The sequence below is a fragment of the Nomascus leucogenys genome, chromosome 9 (assembly GCF_006542625.1).
Source record: "Nomascus leucogenys isolate Asia chromosome 9, Asia_NLE_v1, whole genome shotgun sequence".
Lineage (NCBI taxonomy): Eukaryota > Metazoa > Chordata > Mammalia > Primates > Hylobatidae > Nomascus > Nomascus leucogenys.
The window spans coordinates 99,695,892-99,714,526 of NC_044389.1; the positions used below are offsets into that span (position 1 = coordinate 99,695,892).

General features: G+C 42.1%; 1 protein-coding gene across 2 annotated transcripts in view; it reads left to right on the plus strand.

Moving 5' to 3' along the window:
- Positions 1-18,635, plus strand: part of ITGA8 (integrin subunit alpha 8) — a 193,316-nt gene that overhangs the window by 166,396 nt on the left and 8,285 nt on the right. For both annotated transcript variants that reach the window (XM_030819254.1, XM_030819253.1), the window contains one exon: positions 9,931-10,032. In XM_030819254.1, the coding sequence (XP_030675114.1) occupies positions 9,931-10,032 (102 nt within the window). The remainder of the gene's footprint in view (positions 1-9,930; positions 10,033-18,635) is intronic.

Consider the following 18,635-nt stretch of genomic DNA (forward strand, 5'->3'; position numbering starts at 1 on the left):
GGAGCAGGGCTAACTCCTAGGCAGCACACACAGAGCTGGACTTGGGGGGCTCTTGGCAACTATCTTTATATCCACTTATACCCATGTTCAATTATATGCAACTTAAGGGGTGGGTGAATGCAAATTGAAGGGCAAGTTATTCAGAACTCTAGAAAAGGGGCAATAACTTCCGGGTCGTTGCCATGGAAATGGGCAGTAACTTCGGGCTGTTGCCATGGCATTTGTAAATTGTCATGGTGCTGGTGGGAGTGTCTTATGCTGATGAGCAATGAAGGCAGCTAGGGACTGCTTTAGTAGCTATTGACTGCCTTCAGCCAGTTTCTTCCCTTCATCCTGTCTATACCAGGTCTTGTTTTAGTCATCAGGGTTGTGACCAGAAAACAAGTCCTGTTGGTCCCATACCTCAAAAGCACAGGTACAGCCAAGAATGCACCTATGCTGCTATCTGTGCCCAGCCAGCCCATTCACCAGAAGAATCTTCCATGAGGAGCTTGGGCTCATGTTTGTTATGACATTTGGCTTTCCTCCCAAATGCTTGCACCTCATCCTCCCTCAAGCCACAAGCTGTTCTGATTTAGTGAGTTTAGCAAAGACTTCTTGCATTTTGGGCAGAGGCGAGCATCTCATTTTCTTACATCTTTCAAACCAAAACCCTCCAGGTTGAGATCAGAAGGTTTCCAAACTGAGGAGAGACATGGATGGAACTGGAGGCTGCTATGTTAAGTGAAATAAGCCAGGCACAGAAAGACAAATATCACATGTTCTCACTCCTATGTGGGAGCTAAAAGGGTGGATCTCATGGAGGCAGAGAGCAGATTCATCATTACCAGAAGCTGGGAAGGGAAGGTGGGCAACAGGGATGAAAAGAGGTTGGTTAAAGGGTACAAAAATACAGTCAGAAGGAATAAGTTCTGATAGCCAATAGTACAGTGGGGAGATTATAGTTAACAATAATTTATTGTCTATTTCAAAGTAGCTAGAAGGAAGATTTGTAATTGTATTAGTATGTTTTTACGCTGCTAATGAAAACATACCTGAGACTGGGTAATTTATAAAGGAAAGATGTTTAATTGACTCACAGTTCCACATGGCTGGGGAGGCATCACAATCATAGCAGAAGGCCAAGGAGAAGCAAAAGCATGTCTTACATGGCAGCAAGAGAGCATGTGCAGGGGAACTCCCATGTATAAAACCATCAGATCTCGTGAGACTTACTCACTACAACAAGAACAGTATGGGAGAAATCGCCCTGTGATTCAATTATCTCCACCTGGCCCCACCCTTGACACTGGGGATTATTACAATTCAAGGTGAGATTTGGGTGGGGACACAGCCAAATCATATCAGTAATGTTCCCAATGCAAAGAAAAGATAAATATTTGAGGTGACAGATATCCCAATTGCCCTGAGTTGATCATTACACATTGCATACAGGTACCAAAATATCACATGTACCTCCCAAATGCATGCAGCTAATAGATATCAGTAAAAATAAGTAAGAATTAGGCTGCCCTTTCTCTTTGAGCCACACCCCAATTTGATTCTTTTCAGTTCCATAATGCAGACAATTCAGGATCTCAGGCAACAGAGACAAGTCCAAAGAGTCATGATTGTTCTTTTATTTCCTGCCCAAAATAATGACCCGCAGTATTGAGTCATACTGTCTCAGTTTCTGGTCCACTTCCAAAGGGGAGATAGTGTCAAATGTCTGAGTAGTGCAAGACCTCAACCCACAATGCTGACATAATTTATCTAGACTTAACCTGGGGGAGAGACATGGTGATGAATAATGTTGGCTGCAACTCACCATGCTCCTTGAACACAACCAGGAGACAGATTCAAAGGGATGAGGTGTTTCGATACCTTTTATTTCACCTACTGAGACAGAGACCAGAGACCCTTAGTGACATTCAACCAGAATTCTGTTGCCTCGTTTGAGGTAGGTTCCATGATCAGAGCCAGTCACAAACTCCTTCTCACTTTGAGGAAATGAGAGGCAAGCTTCCCTTTATTCTGTAGTTGAAATGGAAGAAGCAAGCACACACCCCAAGAAGCTTTGCAAAATATCCTATATATTTGCATACAACATATCTTCCAGAAATGCTACACATAGATCTTTGTATAGTTTATAACCAGTCTGTCCATTCCCTTGTCTTCTAAGAAAACGTTAAAAAAAAAAAAAAACTTTACCTGAAAATGTCAGGTGGTTTCTTGAAGGGTCTTCCGTAAAATTTGGAACTTCAAATAAAAGTTTCCCTGAGTTCAAAGAAAACCTAATTCTAAGTTTAATAATTCAGAGAATACAAGTGTTAGCCTCCTCATGATAAATTGTCATCTGAGTCTTTTATCATTTAATTATTTTTTTGGCATGCATTTGTTAGCACTAAACTAAATTAAAAGCACTTCTTTAAAGACTGAACAAAAATGATGTCATTTTAACACCTTAATTGCCAGAAACTTGAATATTTTCCCTGGCCTTTTCAAATTAGATTCTGCTTTTCTTAAGTGACATAGGCTTCCGTAGAGTGCCAATTTTCATAACTATAGATTTTTTTTTTTTTTGAGACACAGTCTCACTCAGCCACCCAGGCTGGAGTACAGTGGCATGATCTCAGCTCACTGCAACCATCGTCTCCCGGGTTCAAGCGATTCTCCCGTCTCAGCCTCCTGAGTAGCTGGGATTACAGGCACCTGCCATCATGCCCGGCTAATTTTTGCATTTTAGTAGAGACGGAGTTTCACCATGTTGGCCAAGCTGGTCTTGAACTCCTGACCTCAGGTGATCCGCCTGCCTCGGCCTCCCAAAGTGTTAGGATTACAGGCATGAGCCACTGCACTTGGCCAACTACAGAACTTTTTAGTTGAATACCCAGGATGACTGAACCACTTGCATTTAGTTGATTTGCTTATGATCACTCTATTGCTTGGCTGTTGCTTTTTATTTTTTTTCTTAGAAACAGGGTCTCGCTCTGTTGAAGTGCAGTGGTGCAATCACATCGCATTGCAGCCTCAAACTTCCAGGTTCCTCCCACCTCAGCCTTCTGATTGTCTGGGACTACAGACCCATGCCACCACACCTGGCTAATTTTTTTTTTTTTTTTTTTGGTAGAGATGAGGTCTCACTATGGTCTCAAACTGCTGGGTTCAAGTGATCCTCTTGCCTTGGCCTTCCAAGGCACCGGGATTACAGGCATGAGACACCGTGCCCAGCCAATTGTTACTTTTTATCCAAGAGTTGGAAGAGAGGTGCCTTAAATTCCCAAGTCTATACAACCTAAATGACAACAACACATTCCTCCTGTTACTTTTAAGCATCACATCCTACCGAAAAGAGGGAGAACAACTTTTCAGTGAGGCAGGACTCCTATCATTATGACACTAGAGTGTAGGGGAAAGTTACTATTTTAGCCCACACGCTTCAGTTCCATTACACGACATTCTATTCTGGTAGGAGGCTGATCGAGTGAAAATTACATCTTTGTTTTCCTGTTAAAGAAGACCTGGTGTCTGCAAAAAGTCAATAGTAATTGAGGGGCTTTGGAAACAATAAATATTTAGCACAAGTAGAGTCAGAAAAGAAGAATCTGTAGCAACATTTTGAAGTCCTAGGGAAAAGCATCACTTCCAGAGATACGGGAAAGATGGGTACAAGTCGCTGTGTGCTCACCCACATCCTTAGCTCAAATTTCTGTGCTGCCACGGTTTCTGCTTATTTCAGTGTCAGGTGCCAAATGCCAAAAAGGAATGCGTTATTATAATCTAAGAATACACTGTACATTGGGGCCTATTAACAGTTTTGTCATACAACCCAGGAAGAGGGAAATGTTTTCTGCCCTCCTAATCCAGGCTAGAAAGTTTACAATTTATGGTGGATATGACTTGTTGCATTATGTTGGTTTCTGTCCATGTAAAGAACATGCAAACTGGTCAGAAACAGATTGTATGTAGGTTAATCCTAAATGGTCCCCTATTCTGTGACTGTTGCTTGAACTAGAAATTTCCTTTACAGGTGAAAGTTTTGCCAGTAATTCCTTAGGTTTTGTCACCTCAAAAGGCTTGGTTTCTGGTAAATATTGAGTATTTCAAAATGGGCTATATAAAATGGATATGTGCTCTAAAATAATTATTGGAAAGGAATTAAGCAGCTGGAAGTTGGAAGTGGGAGAGCTTGTGTCATTGCCTGACACACTACATCGCTAACTCCTCCATTTGTTACCAACTCTTACATTTATTGGTACCATGCCTATAAGCAAATCATTGTGCAGAAGTGCATCATAGAGACAGCCAGTGAGCTACTAACCATGGTTTAAATGATGCGGTAATGACAGAGGAGCAAGGCATTTTCTGGGGATTAATAGCCAGCTGGGGCAAGATGAAGGTCCTCAATGTTGCCAAGGGATATTAACCCCAGCTGGGTTTTCAATCCTAAATTGCCTACCATGTGGCAGTGATTGCTATTACATGAGTAGATTGCTATACGGGAGAGAGATTATTTTGAACATAAGAATAATACTATTGTTACATAAAGAGCACAACTGGAAGCATTTAACTTTGGATGTGAAATCACTATTACAACTCTGCCCGTAATTGCTTTTCATAAGTTATTAAATACTCACCTGTGCCATGCCTCTGACCTACAATGCAGAACTTGGGTATCTTTGATGCTGACTCTGCTGATCAATCTAATAAACCACGTTTTCCAAAAATTCCTTGGAGCTCCAGAGCATTCTTTAAAAGTGAAGAAGATGCATTTTTTTTCCTTCCAAAAAGGGTGGAAGAAACCTTGCTTTTGGAGAATGCGTTTAAAACAAAGAACAGATTGATCTAGGAGAGGTGGCGTTATAGGCTGTTTGCTTATCTTATTGTGTCCGGAATTGGTGGGTTCTTGGTTTCACTGACTTCAAGAAGGAAGCCGCGGACCCTCGCGGTGAATGTTACAGTTCTTAAAGGCGGCATGTCCGGAGTTTGTTCCTTCTGATGTTCAGATGTGTTCAGAGTTTCTTCCTTCTGGTGGGTTTGTGGTCTCGCTGGCTCAGGAGTGAAGCTGCGGACCTTCGCATGAGTGTTACAGCTCTTAAGGCGGCGCGTCTGGAGTTGTTTGTTCCTCCAGGTGGGTTCGTGGTCTCGTTGGCTTCAGAAGTGAAGCTGCAGACCTTCGCCGGTGAGCATTACAGCTCATAAAGGCGGTGTGGACCCAAAGAGTGAGCAGCAGCAAGATTTATTGCAAAGAGCGAAAGAACAAAGCTTCCACAGTGTGGAAAGGAACCCGAGTCGTTGCCACTGCTGGCTCAGCAGCCTGCTTTTATTCTCTTATCTGGCCCCACCCACATCCTGCTGATTGGTCCCTTTTACAGAGAGCCCAGTGGTCTGTTTTGACAGGGTGCTGATTGGTGCGTTTACAATCCCTGAGCTAGACACAAAGGTTCTCCACCTCCCCACTAGGTTAGCTAGATACAGAGTGTCCACATAAAGGTTCTCCAAGTCCCCAGCAGAGTAGCTAGATACAGAGTGTCCATTGGTGCATTCACAAACCCTGAGTTAGACACAGGGTGCTGATTGGTGTGTTTACAAACCTTGAGGTAGATACAGAGTGCCGACTGGTGTATTTACAATCCCCTAGCTAGACATAAAGGTTCTCCAAGTCCCCAACAGTCAGGAGCCCAGCTGGCTTCACCCAGTGGATCCCGCACTGTGGAGCTGCCTACCAGTCCCACGCCCTGCGCCCGCACTCCTCAGCCCTTGGGTGGTGGATGGGACTGGGTGCCGTGGAGCAGGGGGTGGCGCTCGTTGGGGAGGCTTGGGCTGCATAGGAGCCCATGGAGGGTGGGGGGAGGCTCAGGCATGGCGGGCTGCAGGTCCGGAGCCCTGCCCCGAGGGGAGGCAGCTAAGGCCCGGGTGGGCTGGCGCTACTGGGGGACCCAGCACACCCTCCACGGCCACCAGCCTGGGTGCTAAGCCCGTCACTGCCCGGGCTGGCAGGGCCGGCCGGCCAGCTGCTCCAAGTGCGGGGCTGCGGAGCCCACACCCACCCGGAACTCACGCTGGCCCACAAGCACCGCACACAGCCCCGGTTCCCGCCCGCGCCTCTCCCTCCAAACCTCCCCACAAGCTGAGGGAGCCAGCTCCGGCCTCGGCCAGCCCAGGAAGGGGCTCCCACAGTGCAGCAGCGGGCTGAAAGGCTCCTCAAGTGCCGCCAAAGTGGGAGCCCAGGCAGAGGAGGCACTGAGAGCAAGCGCGGTCTGTGAGGGCTGCCAGCACGCTGTCACCTCTCATTATTATTTGCTAGCACCCCAGGCTACATCCAGGCACACGACTAATTAGATTGAGGAGGTGAGAGCATATCAATATCCCCTTCACAGGAACTGGAGCCCTCATTTTATATCACTAGCACCCTTTACAACTTCCTGAATTGCTTACTCTAGTTAAAGGGAGAAAGGAAAGGGTGTCCAATTCAATAATGGAAAGATATTTCATAATTGCCATCAAATGGATGGTACATGGAGTGGGAGGGTCGTCAAATGACCAAAGCATTAGATGTGTTCATTCACCCTTCATTCATGTGGTCAGACATCCAGTATTAAGCTCTCCTGTGCACATTGTTCTAGGTTCTGTAGAAGATGTAGACATTATATTCCATGGAATATGCCTTGTCATGTTTGTATCATATAGTTAGAGAGAAAAGTAATAGAGAAAAATTAAAAATTAAACAACAATGTGAACCTTCCAAAAAATATGTCAGATACAGTCTCATCTCAGTCTCACTGAATCAGAATCTCTGAGACTGATCACAGTTATGTCTGAAGTTCAGCAACCACCAGAAACGGCAGTCAAGATTGGTGATGAGGCTGGGTGTGGTGGCGCACGCCTGTGATGCCAGCACTTTGGGAGGCTGAGGCAGGAGGATCACTTGAGGTCAGGAGTTCAAGACCAGCCTGGCCAACATGGAGATACCCTGACTCTACTTAAAAAATACAAAAATCAGCCAGGCATGGTGGTGCTTGCCTGTAGTCCCAGCTACTTGGGAGGCTGAGGCAGGAGAATCACTTGAACCCGGGAGGTGGAGGTTGCAGTGAGCCGAGATCACACCATTGCACTCTAGCCTGGGCAAAAGAATGAGACTTTGTCTAAAAAAAAAGATTGGTGATGTGATGAATGGAAAATATGAGAAATCAAACTGCAGCCAACAGCAGGAAGGGCAAAGGAAGGAAGAGAAAGAAAGTTCCCTTAGAGAAACATATTAATCCACATTCTACATCCTAGAGTTAAAATGCTATCTATGATGCATTAGGAAACTTTCATATTTATAAATGCAGAATCTGTAAGAGAAAAGCATTCCATCTAGAAGGATTTAGATGCAGAGATGCAGTTTTCAAACTATTTATCAAAGACAAGACTTCAAGGACAGTAATATTTTCTATCAATTTTTATTGAACTTGGAGATAAAAGAAAACTTCTTCATTGGAGGTTTAGGAGCATGGAAACACATTCGAGAATATAATTATAATCCTTACACACAAGATCTCATTACTAGAGTTTCTCTTGTTTCTATCAGTGAGGATAGCAAGGAAATTAGATTGAAATCACCAGGTACACACATGATTTTATGAGCAAAAGTTTCCGAATTGTATAAAAACACTTCTCAAACGAACAAAACTCCAGCTTTTAGTTAAAATGGAAATGCTAAGAGAGAAGAGATCATTAGAATAACATCCAAAAAGGAATTTTCCCAAATGAGTAGAGTTGTTTATTCTGGAGGGTAGGAGTAGAAAGAAAGAAACATTCAAAGATACTGTAACTTTAAGTATATAAAAGTTACATACTATGTCCTGCCCTTACCATGTAGAGGAAAAAAGCGTTTATCTAATGGAGAAAAAAATTCTGCCACAGGGGAAAAAGAACTTTGTAAAAAATATTTAAGCAAAATTATTGCAGTCCAACCTGTTGGACTGGACTCATGAGGCCCAACATTGGATTATAGACAGTGATGTACTGGTAGATTTTTACTAACTACTTTCTGGGAAGGAAAAAGAGCCCTGATCCATGACATTTGCCACTGATTTCAAGCCACCACCATGATCATCACGGAATACAGAGCTGGGAAGAGATGCCAGGTCCCACACCATTATGTAGTGTTTCCTCTTACAGATACAATAGACATAAATCACATCCCGAGCACAGATAATAATCAAATGTAATAAAATAGCAAGCATGCGGTTTTGAGTATTTATTACCTTTTTTTAGAAATATAATTTACTTAAGTTTACATTTATATAATTTAAGTTGTAATAATGGCTCTGTTTAACAACTGGCACCCAAAAGTCTTGAAATCGTTAACACTTGGGTCTCAAGAGCCATGATGAGCCAGTTAGGACCCAGCACTGGATAGATCTAACCATTGTATCCAACAAAAGAGAGCCACAGAAGCTTCAGTTCTCCAAGCAGCCTTCCTGAGTCACTCTTAAATATTTTAACATTGACTTTTATCAACAGTTAATATGAGACCCAATTAAACAAACAGAGCTTTCACTGAGAAGCTCTGTTAAAAACACTGTTTGGCTCTAGGTCAGTGGTTCTTAACTGGGGAGACTTTGTTCCTCTGGGGACACTTGGCTGTAACTAGAGGCATTTTTGTTTGTTTGTTTTTGAGAGGGAGTCTCACTCTGTCTCCCAGGCTGGAGTGCAGTGGCACGATCTCGGCTCACTGCAACCTCCGCCTCCCAGGTTCAAGCAACTCTCCCGCCTCAGCCTCCTGAGTAGCTGGGATTATAGGGACCCACCACCATGCCTGGCTAATTTTTTGTATTTTTAGTAGAGACAGGGTTTCACCATCCTGGCCAGGCTGGTCTTGAACTCCTGACCTGGTGATCTGCCCACCTTGGCCTCCAAAAGTGCTGGGATTCCACCACGCCCGGCCGGCATCTTTGATTGTCACAACTGAGGGAGGGTGCTATTGGCATCTAGCCAGGGGCCAGGGATGCTGGCCAAACATCCTACAATGCAGAGGACAGGCCCCCCCTACCCCCACCCTCACTCAGAATGCTGACAGTGCTTAGGCCAAGAAACCCTGTTGTGAGTCTTGTGTAATCTGTGAAATATACTACGCTTTTTTTTTCTTTTTGAGACAGAGTTTTGATCCTCTTGCCCAGGTCAGAGTGCAGTGGCATGCTCTCGGCTCACTGCAACCTGTGTCTTCTGGGTTCAAGCGATTCTGCTGCCTCATCCTCCTGAATAGCTGGGATTACAGGCACCTGCCACTATGCCCAGCTAATTTTTCTTTTTTTTTTTTTTTTTTTTTTTTTTTTTAGGATTTTTAGTAGAGACAGGTTTTCACCATGTTGGCCAGGCTAGTCTCAAACTCCTGACCTCAGGTGATCCATCTGCCTCGGCCTCCCAAAGTGCTGGGATTACAGGCATGAGCCACTGCGCCCGGCCAATACATTTCTTTATAACTTACTGCTAGCTTCTCTCCTAAAATATTTCCATCCATCTGATAAGAATTTTGTCACCCATTATGTTTCTCCTTTGTCCTTCACTAGTAGTAACTATATTAATTCTTTGCTTGCTCCTTTTTAGGACTCTGATTTTCTGTTTTTATTTTAACCTTATTATACACAGTCTTTTATTAATGAGACAAATTCTCCTTAGAAATAGGAAGAAGATAAATGGATGGATGGATGCTTGGATGGATGGATGCTTAGATAGATGGATTCACGCTTGGATGCTTAGATGGATGGATGCATGGATGGATGGATGTGTGGGTGGATGGATGAATGCTTAGATGGGAGAAAAAAAGTTAAAAGAGAGAAAATTAAAAAGGAAGGAGGAAATTTTGCCTTGAAATGCAAAACACCGAAAATAATTGGGTGGCTGCCAGTATAACTCTTAAAAACTTTATATGAAATATATTTAAATAAATACTTTTACTTTCAGAGAAAAAATGATCCCTATGCTCTTGCATCCCTGGTGTCCTTTGAAGTTAAGAAGATGCCTTATAAAGATCAGCCAGCAAAACTCCCAGAAGGAAGCATAGCAGTGAGTATCTTTAAATATATATAGGCACAAATAATTTAGTTGAAATAATTGTTTTAATCACTGTCTAGCTTGTGCTAGGCTTTAGTGTTTACACTGACTTGAGAAAGATTTTCCTCTTCAGCTCACCAATTTCTTACATTGGTCTGGAAATTTCCTAATGCCTTTTGATCTGGTTTTTGAACTTTCAATATAAATGTCTACCCCAGAAAATTACAGGGCAGGACTAATACCATTTTTAAATGAAGACATTTTATTCAGAGAGATTCAGATAGCAGCTATCATTACAATGAAATTGTACTGATTCTTTCATTTCAAACAGCATGGTTATTCAAGTAAGAAGGGAAGAAATTCTTTCCTAGGGAGAGTAGACTATGGAGCAGCCTCATGGCTTTGGACAGTCATTTTTTCTTGCTATGCAAAGAACCTTAATTTTGACCTAGAAGGGAATAAAAAAGCTTCAACTGAATGAAATGTCTTTTTTTTTTTTTTTTTTTTGAGACAGAGTCTCTCTCTGTTGCCCAGGTTAGAGTGCAGGGGCACGATCTCGGCTCACTGCAACCGTTGCCTCCCAGGTTCAAGCAATTCTTGTGCCTCAGCCTCCTGAGTAGCTGGGACTACAGGTGCCTGCCACCACACCCAGCTAATTTTTGTATTTTTCGTAGAGACAGGGTTTCACCATGTTGGCCAGGCTGATCTCGATCTCCTGAACTTCTGATCTGCCCGCCTCAGCCTCCGAAAGTGCTGGGATTACAGGCATAAGCCCCCGCGCCCAGCCGAAATGTCTTTATTAAAAACTGAAACTACTAAACATTACTGACACCCAAACATCTATCACAGAACAACTCTGATCATCCTCTGCAACCCAGCAAGGCCACGCAAAGGGGATATAGGAATGAATGATGAGACCAGCAGGCACCATCACCAAAACTCTGCCTTTTCAGTTATTTGTGAAGGTGGTCAGAGACTTTTGAAAAACACAGTGCTCCAAAAAACAATATTAGGATTCCACCTTCATCCCTTGGTAGCCAGTGGATATTTCCCATCCACAGCTTGAACTCTTGGTCCCCCAGACCTCGTTACTCAAAATGTGATTGCAGATCAACGGCATCAGCATCGCCTAGGAGATTCTTAGAACTACAGAAACAGACCTCTCCAGATGTCTGCATTTTATCAAAATCATCAGAGCATTCCTAGGCATGGTCAAGTTTGAGAAGCACTGCTTTGGATGGTAGATAAGTTGATACTATTGTCATCTCTTTCTAGCCTAGATCATAAACTTAATTGTAACATTGAATCTTTCTAGCCTAGTCTACTTTCAGTGATCTAAATTAACCACTTGATTTGTGATTCTCTACCCTGAGTATGCAGCAGAATCATCACTCATGCAACTTAAAAAATACATACATGCTAAGACCTCTCCCCAGATATTCAGTAGGTCTGGGGTGGGACCCTGACACTGTGCTTTAAAAGTCTTATGAGACACAATTCTGCAGCGGAGCCAGGGTTGAGAGCGTCTAGCAGAGGCAGGTGGCCTAGAGGAAAATCAAGGTTTTCAAGATAGAGTCACCTGGGTTTGATCCTGGCTCTGCCTTGCTCTAATTACAAACCTTTGGGAAGTCACTTTGCCTCTCTGAGACAGTCCACCACATCCACCTGATGGAATTGTTAACAAGATCAATAAGATTATCTGTGTAAAGCTCTAGCATTGTACCTGGAACAAGTTGGTGTCAAATATCAATAAATGAGAGTAGCCTCTCAAACTGTCTCCCATTCTCTGGCTAAGTCCAGTAAGTCCAAATTGAAAGCGGCAATTAAGATTTGCACAGTTGTGGGAGGATCACTTGTGCCCTGGAGTTCAAGGTTACAGTGAGCTATGATCGTACCCACTGCACTCAACCTGGGCAACAAAGTGAGACCTCGTCTCTTAAAAAAAAAAAAAAAAAAGAAAGATAGATGTTCACAGTCAATATATTTCAGTAAACTTCGGTGGTATTTAAATCAAGCACAGCCACATCTTTCTTCATTTAGACCACCTCTCTCTCTTTCCAGCGATGTCCTCTGTGTTTTGGATTTATGTTCAACCTAGAAAACAGAGGCTCTGGGATTTTAATATAGAAGTTTCATCTAAAAATGTTCAAAGGCTTATAGCTCTAAGGGAAATAAATCTGGGTCCTTTTGTTTTTTCCAAACACGTGTTCCCTAGCAGAAACACATGTTAAGATTGGTTCCATCCACAGGATTGCATCTTTCTGCGCTGGGCTGGCCTGCTGTTCTCAACGCATCTCAAAAGATCCACAAAATAATCTGATACATGCTTTCCCCAGCCCTGCCACCCCTGTTATTGAATTGTCAAAAAAAAAAAAAAAAGATTTTTTATCTGATGTAGGTGATTTACCCCATCAGTTATGTAAAGGTTATTGGAAAAAGATCCAGGAATGGAAAGACTTTCAAGTCTCCCAATATCTGACTAACTGGAGAAGACCTTGCCAGTGCAAAGTTAGCTATTCAGCACACAGGGAAATGCTGCCTTACTGTGGCTTGATGTGAGAGAAGAACTCTGAGTGGAGCTGGCAGACAGTTTTTTATAGTGAGCTCTTTTCAAAGGTCTTGCCATTGTTCTCTTGAAGGGAGCCCAGCAGGGCCAAGAGGGCAGCTCACACCTGTAATCCCAGCACTTCGGGAGGCCAAGGCAGGCACATCGCTTCAGTTCAGGAGTTTGAGCTTAGCCTAGGCAACATAGTGAGACCCTGACTCTACAAACACACAAACAACAACAACAACAAAGCATAAAATTAGCAAGGCATGGTGGTGCTCGCCTGTAGTCTCAGGTACTCAGGAGGCTGACGCGGGAGGATTGCTTAAGCCTGAGAGGCGGAGGTTGCAGTGAGCTGAGATCACACCACTGCACTCCAGCCTGGGCAACAGAGCAAGATCCTATCTCAAAAAAAAACAAAAAAAAGCCCAGCAGAAAGTGAATTGCTTTAAGGTGGTAGAATCCATTGGAACTGCTGGTTTGAGAAGAGCAGAGCTCTAATCTGCCCCTGAGGAAAGTCATTCTTTGTTCCTTCTTCTATAATAAGACTACTATTTGCTTGTTTTCCTAGACCCTTTTGTGTGATTAGTTTGTTTGAACTCCCTTTTCAACATGGTCATAATTCAGCCATCTCTTGAGGCCCGTATTAGCTTTACTTACGGAAGAAAATCACAATTCCCGTTTGCTGCTTGCATAGTATCTGTGTTTGTAACAAATAAAACTCCTCATGTCATGTGATGCTTGTCATGTCCGGAGACAAGGGAAAGATTGCATGATTCAAAGAAATATGCCTGAACACTGAATCATTACAGTGCAACAGAAGAAATTGAAATTCAATTATTTGAACACTTTTTTGGCTCACCAAAGAACTTTGGCCTTTGCATGCCATACAAGTAACAATCAATTCTATAATTTACATCTAGCAGAAAGTGGGATTGTCTCGTGTAATTCCAAAGGTGGTTATTACAAAATATTTCATGGAAACTCTTTATTAAAAACTCATATGTAAACTGTGAACCCATTTGGTTTTCAGAATTGTTAGCAAAACTTCTGCACCTTAATATGGAACGCTTATATTAAACAATTATTTGGAGTTGAAATTTATGATGGGAACTGCTTGTCTCATAAGGAAACTGTTTAAATGTTGTCAAAATGTGGGCTCAGCTAGTCCACCTCATGTTATTATTTTGTTCTAAATGGCACTGTAGGTAGGATGTCTTGGTACGTTTATTTAAAACATTCTTCTGACCCCATTGAAGTATGTTTACACAAGATTTTGTGATACATAAATAGAGACATCAACATTAATTACTGTTGCAAATACAAGGGAGCTTTTTCCTTCTACCTTGGTATTTTTTGTGAAAATATACAAAAACATATCATAAATGTCCACAATAAAATGTAGGCATATTAAAGGTTTATTTATGGTCTTTCCTCCATAATAAAAAACAACAAGATTTACAACATGATGAAGGTAAGATTAAATGTTCCCTGCTTAGAATCATTTTAAGAAAATCTAAACCACTTACAATTTATGAATACTACTTTCTAAAATTGCAAATAATTATAATAAAATGATTTGTTAAACTTCCTTAAAGCTATTTTTAAAACAGCTAGAAGTTCTTGATAAATAAAACTGTATTAAAATAGTTTATTGACTAGCTGGCACAAGATTGAATTGTTCTCCCTAAATTTAAGTACTCCAGTTACTCAACATGAAACTTCTTTCTTAAGGCAACTGAAATATCTCATCACAAGCCCCTGTGCTGAAAGTAAACCTTTAGTCCTAAATATGCTTTGTCTTCTGCCCTGAGTCTACCTTCTTGGTAAAAGAATCTTATGATGGGCCAGGTGCGGTGGCTCACATCTGTAATCCCAGCACTTTGGGAGGCCGAGGTGGGTGGATCACCTGAGGTCGGGAGTTTGAGACCAGCCTGACCAACATGGTAAAAGCTCATCTCTACTAAAAATACAAAATTAGCCAGGCATGGTGGCGCATGCCTGTAATGCCAGCTACTCGGGAGGCTGAGGCAAGAGAATCTCTTGAACCTGGGAGGCAGAGGTTGCAATGAGCCGAGATCGCAAGATTACACTCCAGCCTGGGCGACAAGAGCACAACTCCGTCTCAAAAAAAAAAAAAGAATCTTATAATGAAAGATTTGGGTAATTCAGGCAATCTCACCATTGTGTGAAATTATACAGAATGTTCTAGATCTATGCAGTCCAATATGGTAGCTATTTGGCTAGTGGAACTGAAGAACTTGTGGTTTTATTTCATTTTCACACATTTCAATGTAAACTTAAAAACTGAATCAGTAGATAGTATTTTTCCATTAAACACAGTTGTATTACTTTCATAGGACATTTCACTTTAACCATTAAAAATTTAGCAATTGTGATGTGCTGCAAATGTGAAATACACATTGGATTTTGGAGACTTAGTAGAAAAAAAATGTAAATTATGAGTATTTTTATATCAATTACATATTAAAATGATAATAGTTTCATCATTAATAAATCATAGATGATTCATAATAAAGAACCAATTACATGTTGAAAGGATAATAGTTTTATCATTAATAAATAATAGTTGATATTTAGGGTTAGATAAACTATGTTATTAAAATTAACATCCCCTGCTTCTTTTCACTCCTTTTTTTTTTTTTTTTGAGACGGAGTTTCACTCCTGTCACCCAGGCTGGAGTGCAGTGGCGCTATGATGTCGCCTCACTGCAACCTCTGCCTCCCGGGTTCAAGTGATTCTCCTACCTCAGCCTCCCAAGTAGCTGGGATTACAGGTGTGTGCCACCATGCCTGGCTAATTTTGTATTCTTAGTAGAGATGGGGTTTCATCATGTTGGCCAGGCTGGTCTTGAATTCCTGACCTCAGGTGATCCGCTCACCTAGGCCTCCCAAAGTGCTGGGATTACAGGTGTGAGCCACCGTGCCTGGACCTTTATTCCTTTTAATGTGACTATTAGAACATTTTATATTATGCTTGTGGCTTGCATTGTATTTCTATTGGGCAGTGCTGATCAAGGGCAAGGTTACGTCTTGAAGCTGATAATACCTACAGAACTTCAGAGAACATAGGGTGTTTAATAAATATTATTTGAAATTAGCCAGGCATGGTGGTACACCCCTGTAGTCCCAGCTACTCAAGAGGCTGACATAGGAGGATTGCTTGAGCCCAGAAGTTGGAGGCTGCAGTGAGCTATGATCATGCTACTGCACTCCAGTTTAGGCAACAGAGCAAGACCCTGTCTCCAAAAATAAGTAAATAAATATTATTTGAAATGAATGAAAGATTCTTCATATATGTCAGTGTTTAGTCATGAGAAACTCTAACATTTATGACTTATTTTTCCTCATTATTTATTATCTAATGGCTACTTCGATCTAAGCTTCCTGTAGGTTTGTCAAAATGAGCTGTAAGACAAATATAGATATTAGAAATAACAAAGTTTTGGTGTTTGTCAACATTTTCTTTCCTGCCCAAGCTTTCCCCAAAACTAGCCCGCAGTCCCACAGCACTAACACATATTTAAAGTAACTGGTCCTGTAAAAGGGATCAGTTAAGTCGTCTTCTCTTAAGTTTGCCTACGCAGTCAAGTCTCTAGTTTATCTATACAGAGCATGGAGTTTCAGGAAAAGCTTTGCTTTACTGGTTTCCACCTGCACATGGAATGCCCCATTGCTATTTACTGATTTAGAGACATGAATATGTCACATGACTCCCCATCACTCTATTCCCAGAAGGACCTCTCTTGCTGAGACATACACGTGACTCTTCCAATGATGTTGTGTGCAGAGGCAAGGACAAGGTCTCCTGATCCGGAGAAATATGTCTGAACACTGCGTCATTACAGTGCAGCAGAAAAAAATTATTCAATTATTTGAATAATTACCTTTGGCTCCTTGTCTAACTCTTTCCAGTAAGAGTCAAGCATCTCCTCTGCACAGGACACCCGATTAAATGCTCTGGATCGCTGTTGTTGGTTTTCTACATTTCCACTGTTCTTACTGTAGTAGCTTCTGGACTATGCTGCAAAAGCCTACATAAGTTTAGGAAAACACTAAGGGTGAAGGAAGGTCTCTGCAGCTGCACCCATTTTAGATTGAGAAGATTGGGCGGCCTCAGTACCCTATGGACATCCTACAGGTAAAAGGACCAGGAAAGGAGAAAGCAGGCATGGGAGGAGAGTCACTCAGAGGTCGCCTTCTTTTAAGACTCTGTGCATTCCTTCCTGCTAATGAATTGCATAGGACGACATGTAGGAAATGCTTATGATATGCATAATCCTCACATCGGAGAAAAGGTATGAAGTGTTTTTTGTTTTTTGGTTTTTTTGTTTGTGTTTTGTTTTGTTTTGTTTGAAAAAGAGGCTCGCTCTGTTGCTCAGACTGGAGTGCAGTGGTGTGTTCTTGGCTCACTGCAACCTCTGCCTCCTGGGTTCAGGTGATTCTCCTGCCTCAGCCTCCTGAGTAGCTGGGACTACAGGTATGCACCACCACCACCACAACTGGCTAATTTTTTTTTTTTTTTTTGTATTTTTAGTAGAGATGGGGTTTCACCATGTTGGCCAGGCTGGTCTCGAATTCCTGACCTCAAGTGATCCACCTGTCTCAGCCTCCCAAAGTGCTGGGATTACAGGCGTGAGCCACCATGCCTGGCCCAAAGTGGCATTTTTTAAACAAACTTAATGTTACTGGAAGCAGACTGGCAACAGTTTTGATGATGAGAATTTCAGAATTTGGGAACTGAAAGGGACTTTCCGAATTTGTGATCACTGCATGGGGATCATCTTCCCACAGACTTTTTAAAGACGCTGCTGTCAGGCTCTTTGGGAGCAAATGTAAACAAAAAGCCAGAAGGTCCTGTAACTATCCCTATAAAGTTGTCCTCTGCTTCAAAAGACCGTAAGAAGTATATCCTCATCAATTTCACATTTTCATTTTACTTTTTCATCACTGCTACAAAAAAAACTTCAAATGTCTTTATTAGCTCTTTGTAAGTGAACTTCGCTGCTTATTTCTATGGATAGACCAGTTTTATAGATGATACATCAAAACCTGCAATAACCAAATGGCAAAGTCACCTAGCAAAGTACTCAGTGGGTATCCACTCAGCCCATTCCATTTCTTTTTATTTAGCTAACAATGTGAAGAGCCTCCGTTTCAACTCCTATAGCATGTTTTGTGTTTTCTCTAACTTATAAAACTTGAACTCTTTTCTGTTTAACATAAAATAGTAGGCAGCAACTTAAGATAATAATTTTTTTTTTTGAGACTGAGCCTGGCTCTGTTACCCAGGTGGAGTGCAGTGGCACCATCTTGGCTCACTGCAATGCAACCTCTGCCTCCCAGGTTCAGGCAATTCTCCTGCCTCAGCCTCCCAAGTGGCTGAGACTACAGGCGCCTGCCACCACGCCTAGCTAATTTTTATATTTTTAGTAGAAACGGGGTTTCACCATGTTGGCCAGGCTGGTCTCAAACTCCTGACCTCCGGTGATCCACCTGCCTTGGCCTCCCAAAGTGCTGGGATTACAGGCATGAGCCACTGTGCCCAGCCTTAAGATATTAATTAGGTAAACCAGGAGAGGAAAGATCCATTGCCTGGCTCACCCTGAATTACCTATTAGAAAATTTTGGTGAGCTCTGACACATGCTCAAAATAGGGACTAAAGCTATATTGTGTCCTCAATGGACTTGGGGGTTATGAGGAAGTAACATTTACATGAAACCTCGGAATTTTCCATGGCTCCAGATTTCTCTCTCCTGGGGTCATTGTAACTGGCCTGTGAGTAGATGATCACTACCATTCCTTTCAGTTCCAAAATTCTGAAATTCTCATTATCAAAACTGTGTGAGTCCACTTCCAGCAATGTTATGTTCATCCTGAAATACCACTTCATGCTGTTCCTCTGAGTACAGTAAAATGTTAGGATTCAGCAGTAATTTCATACATGTCATCAGGTGTAATTAACTAAGGAAGGGTACATAACAAGAGAAATAATCTAGTTCTTGATTTGCTCACGTAGCTGTATATATGCAAATAATTATTTTCAAT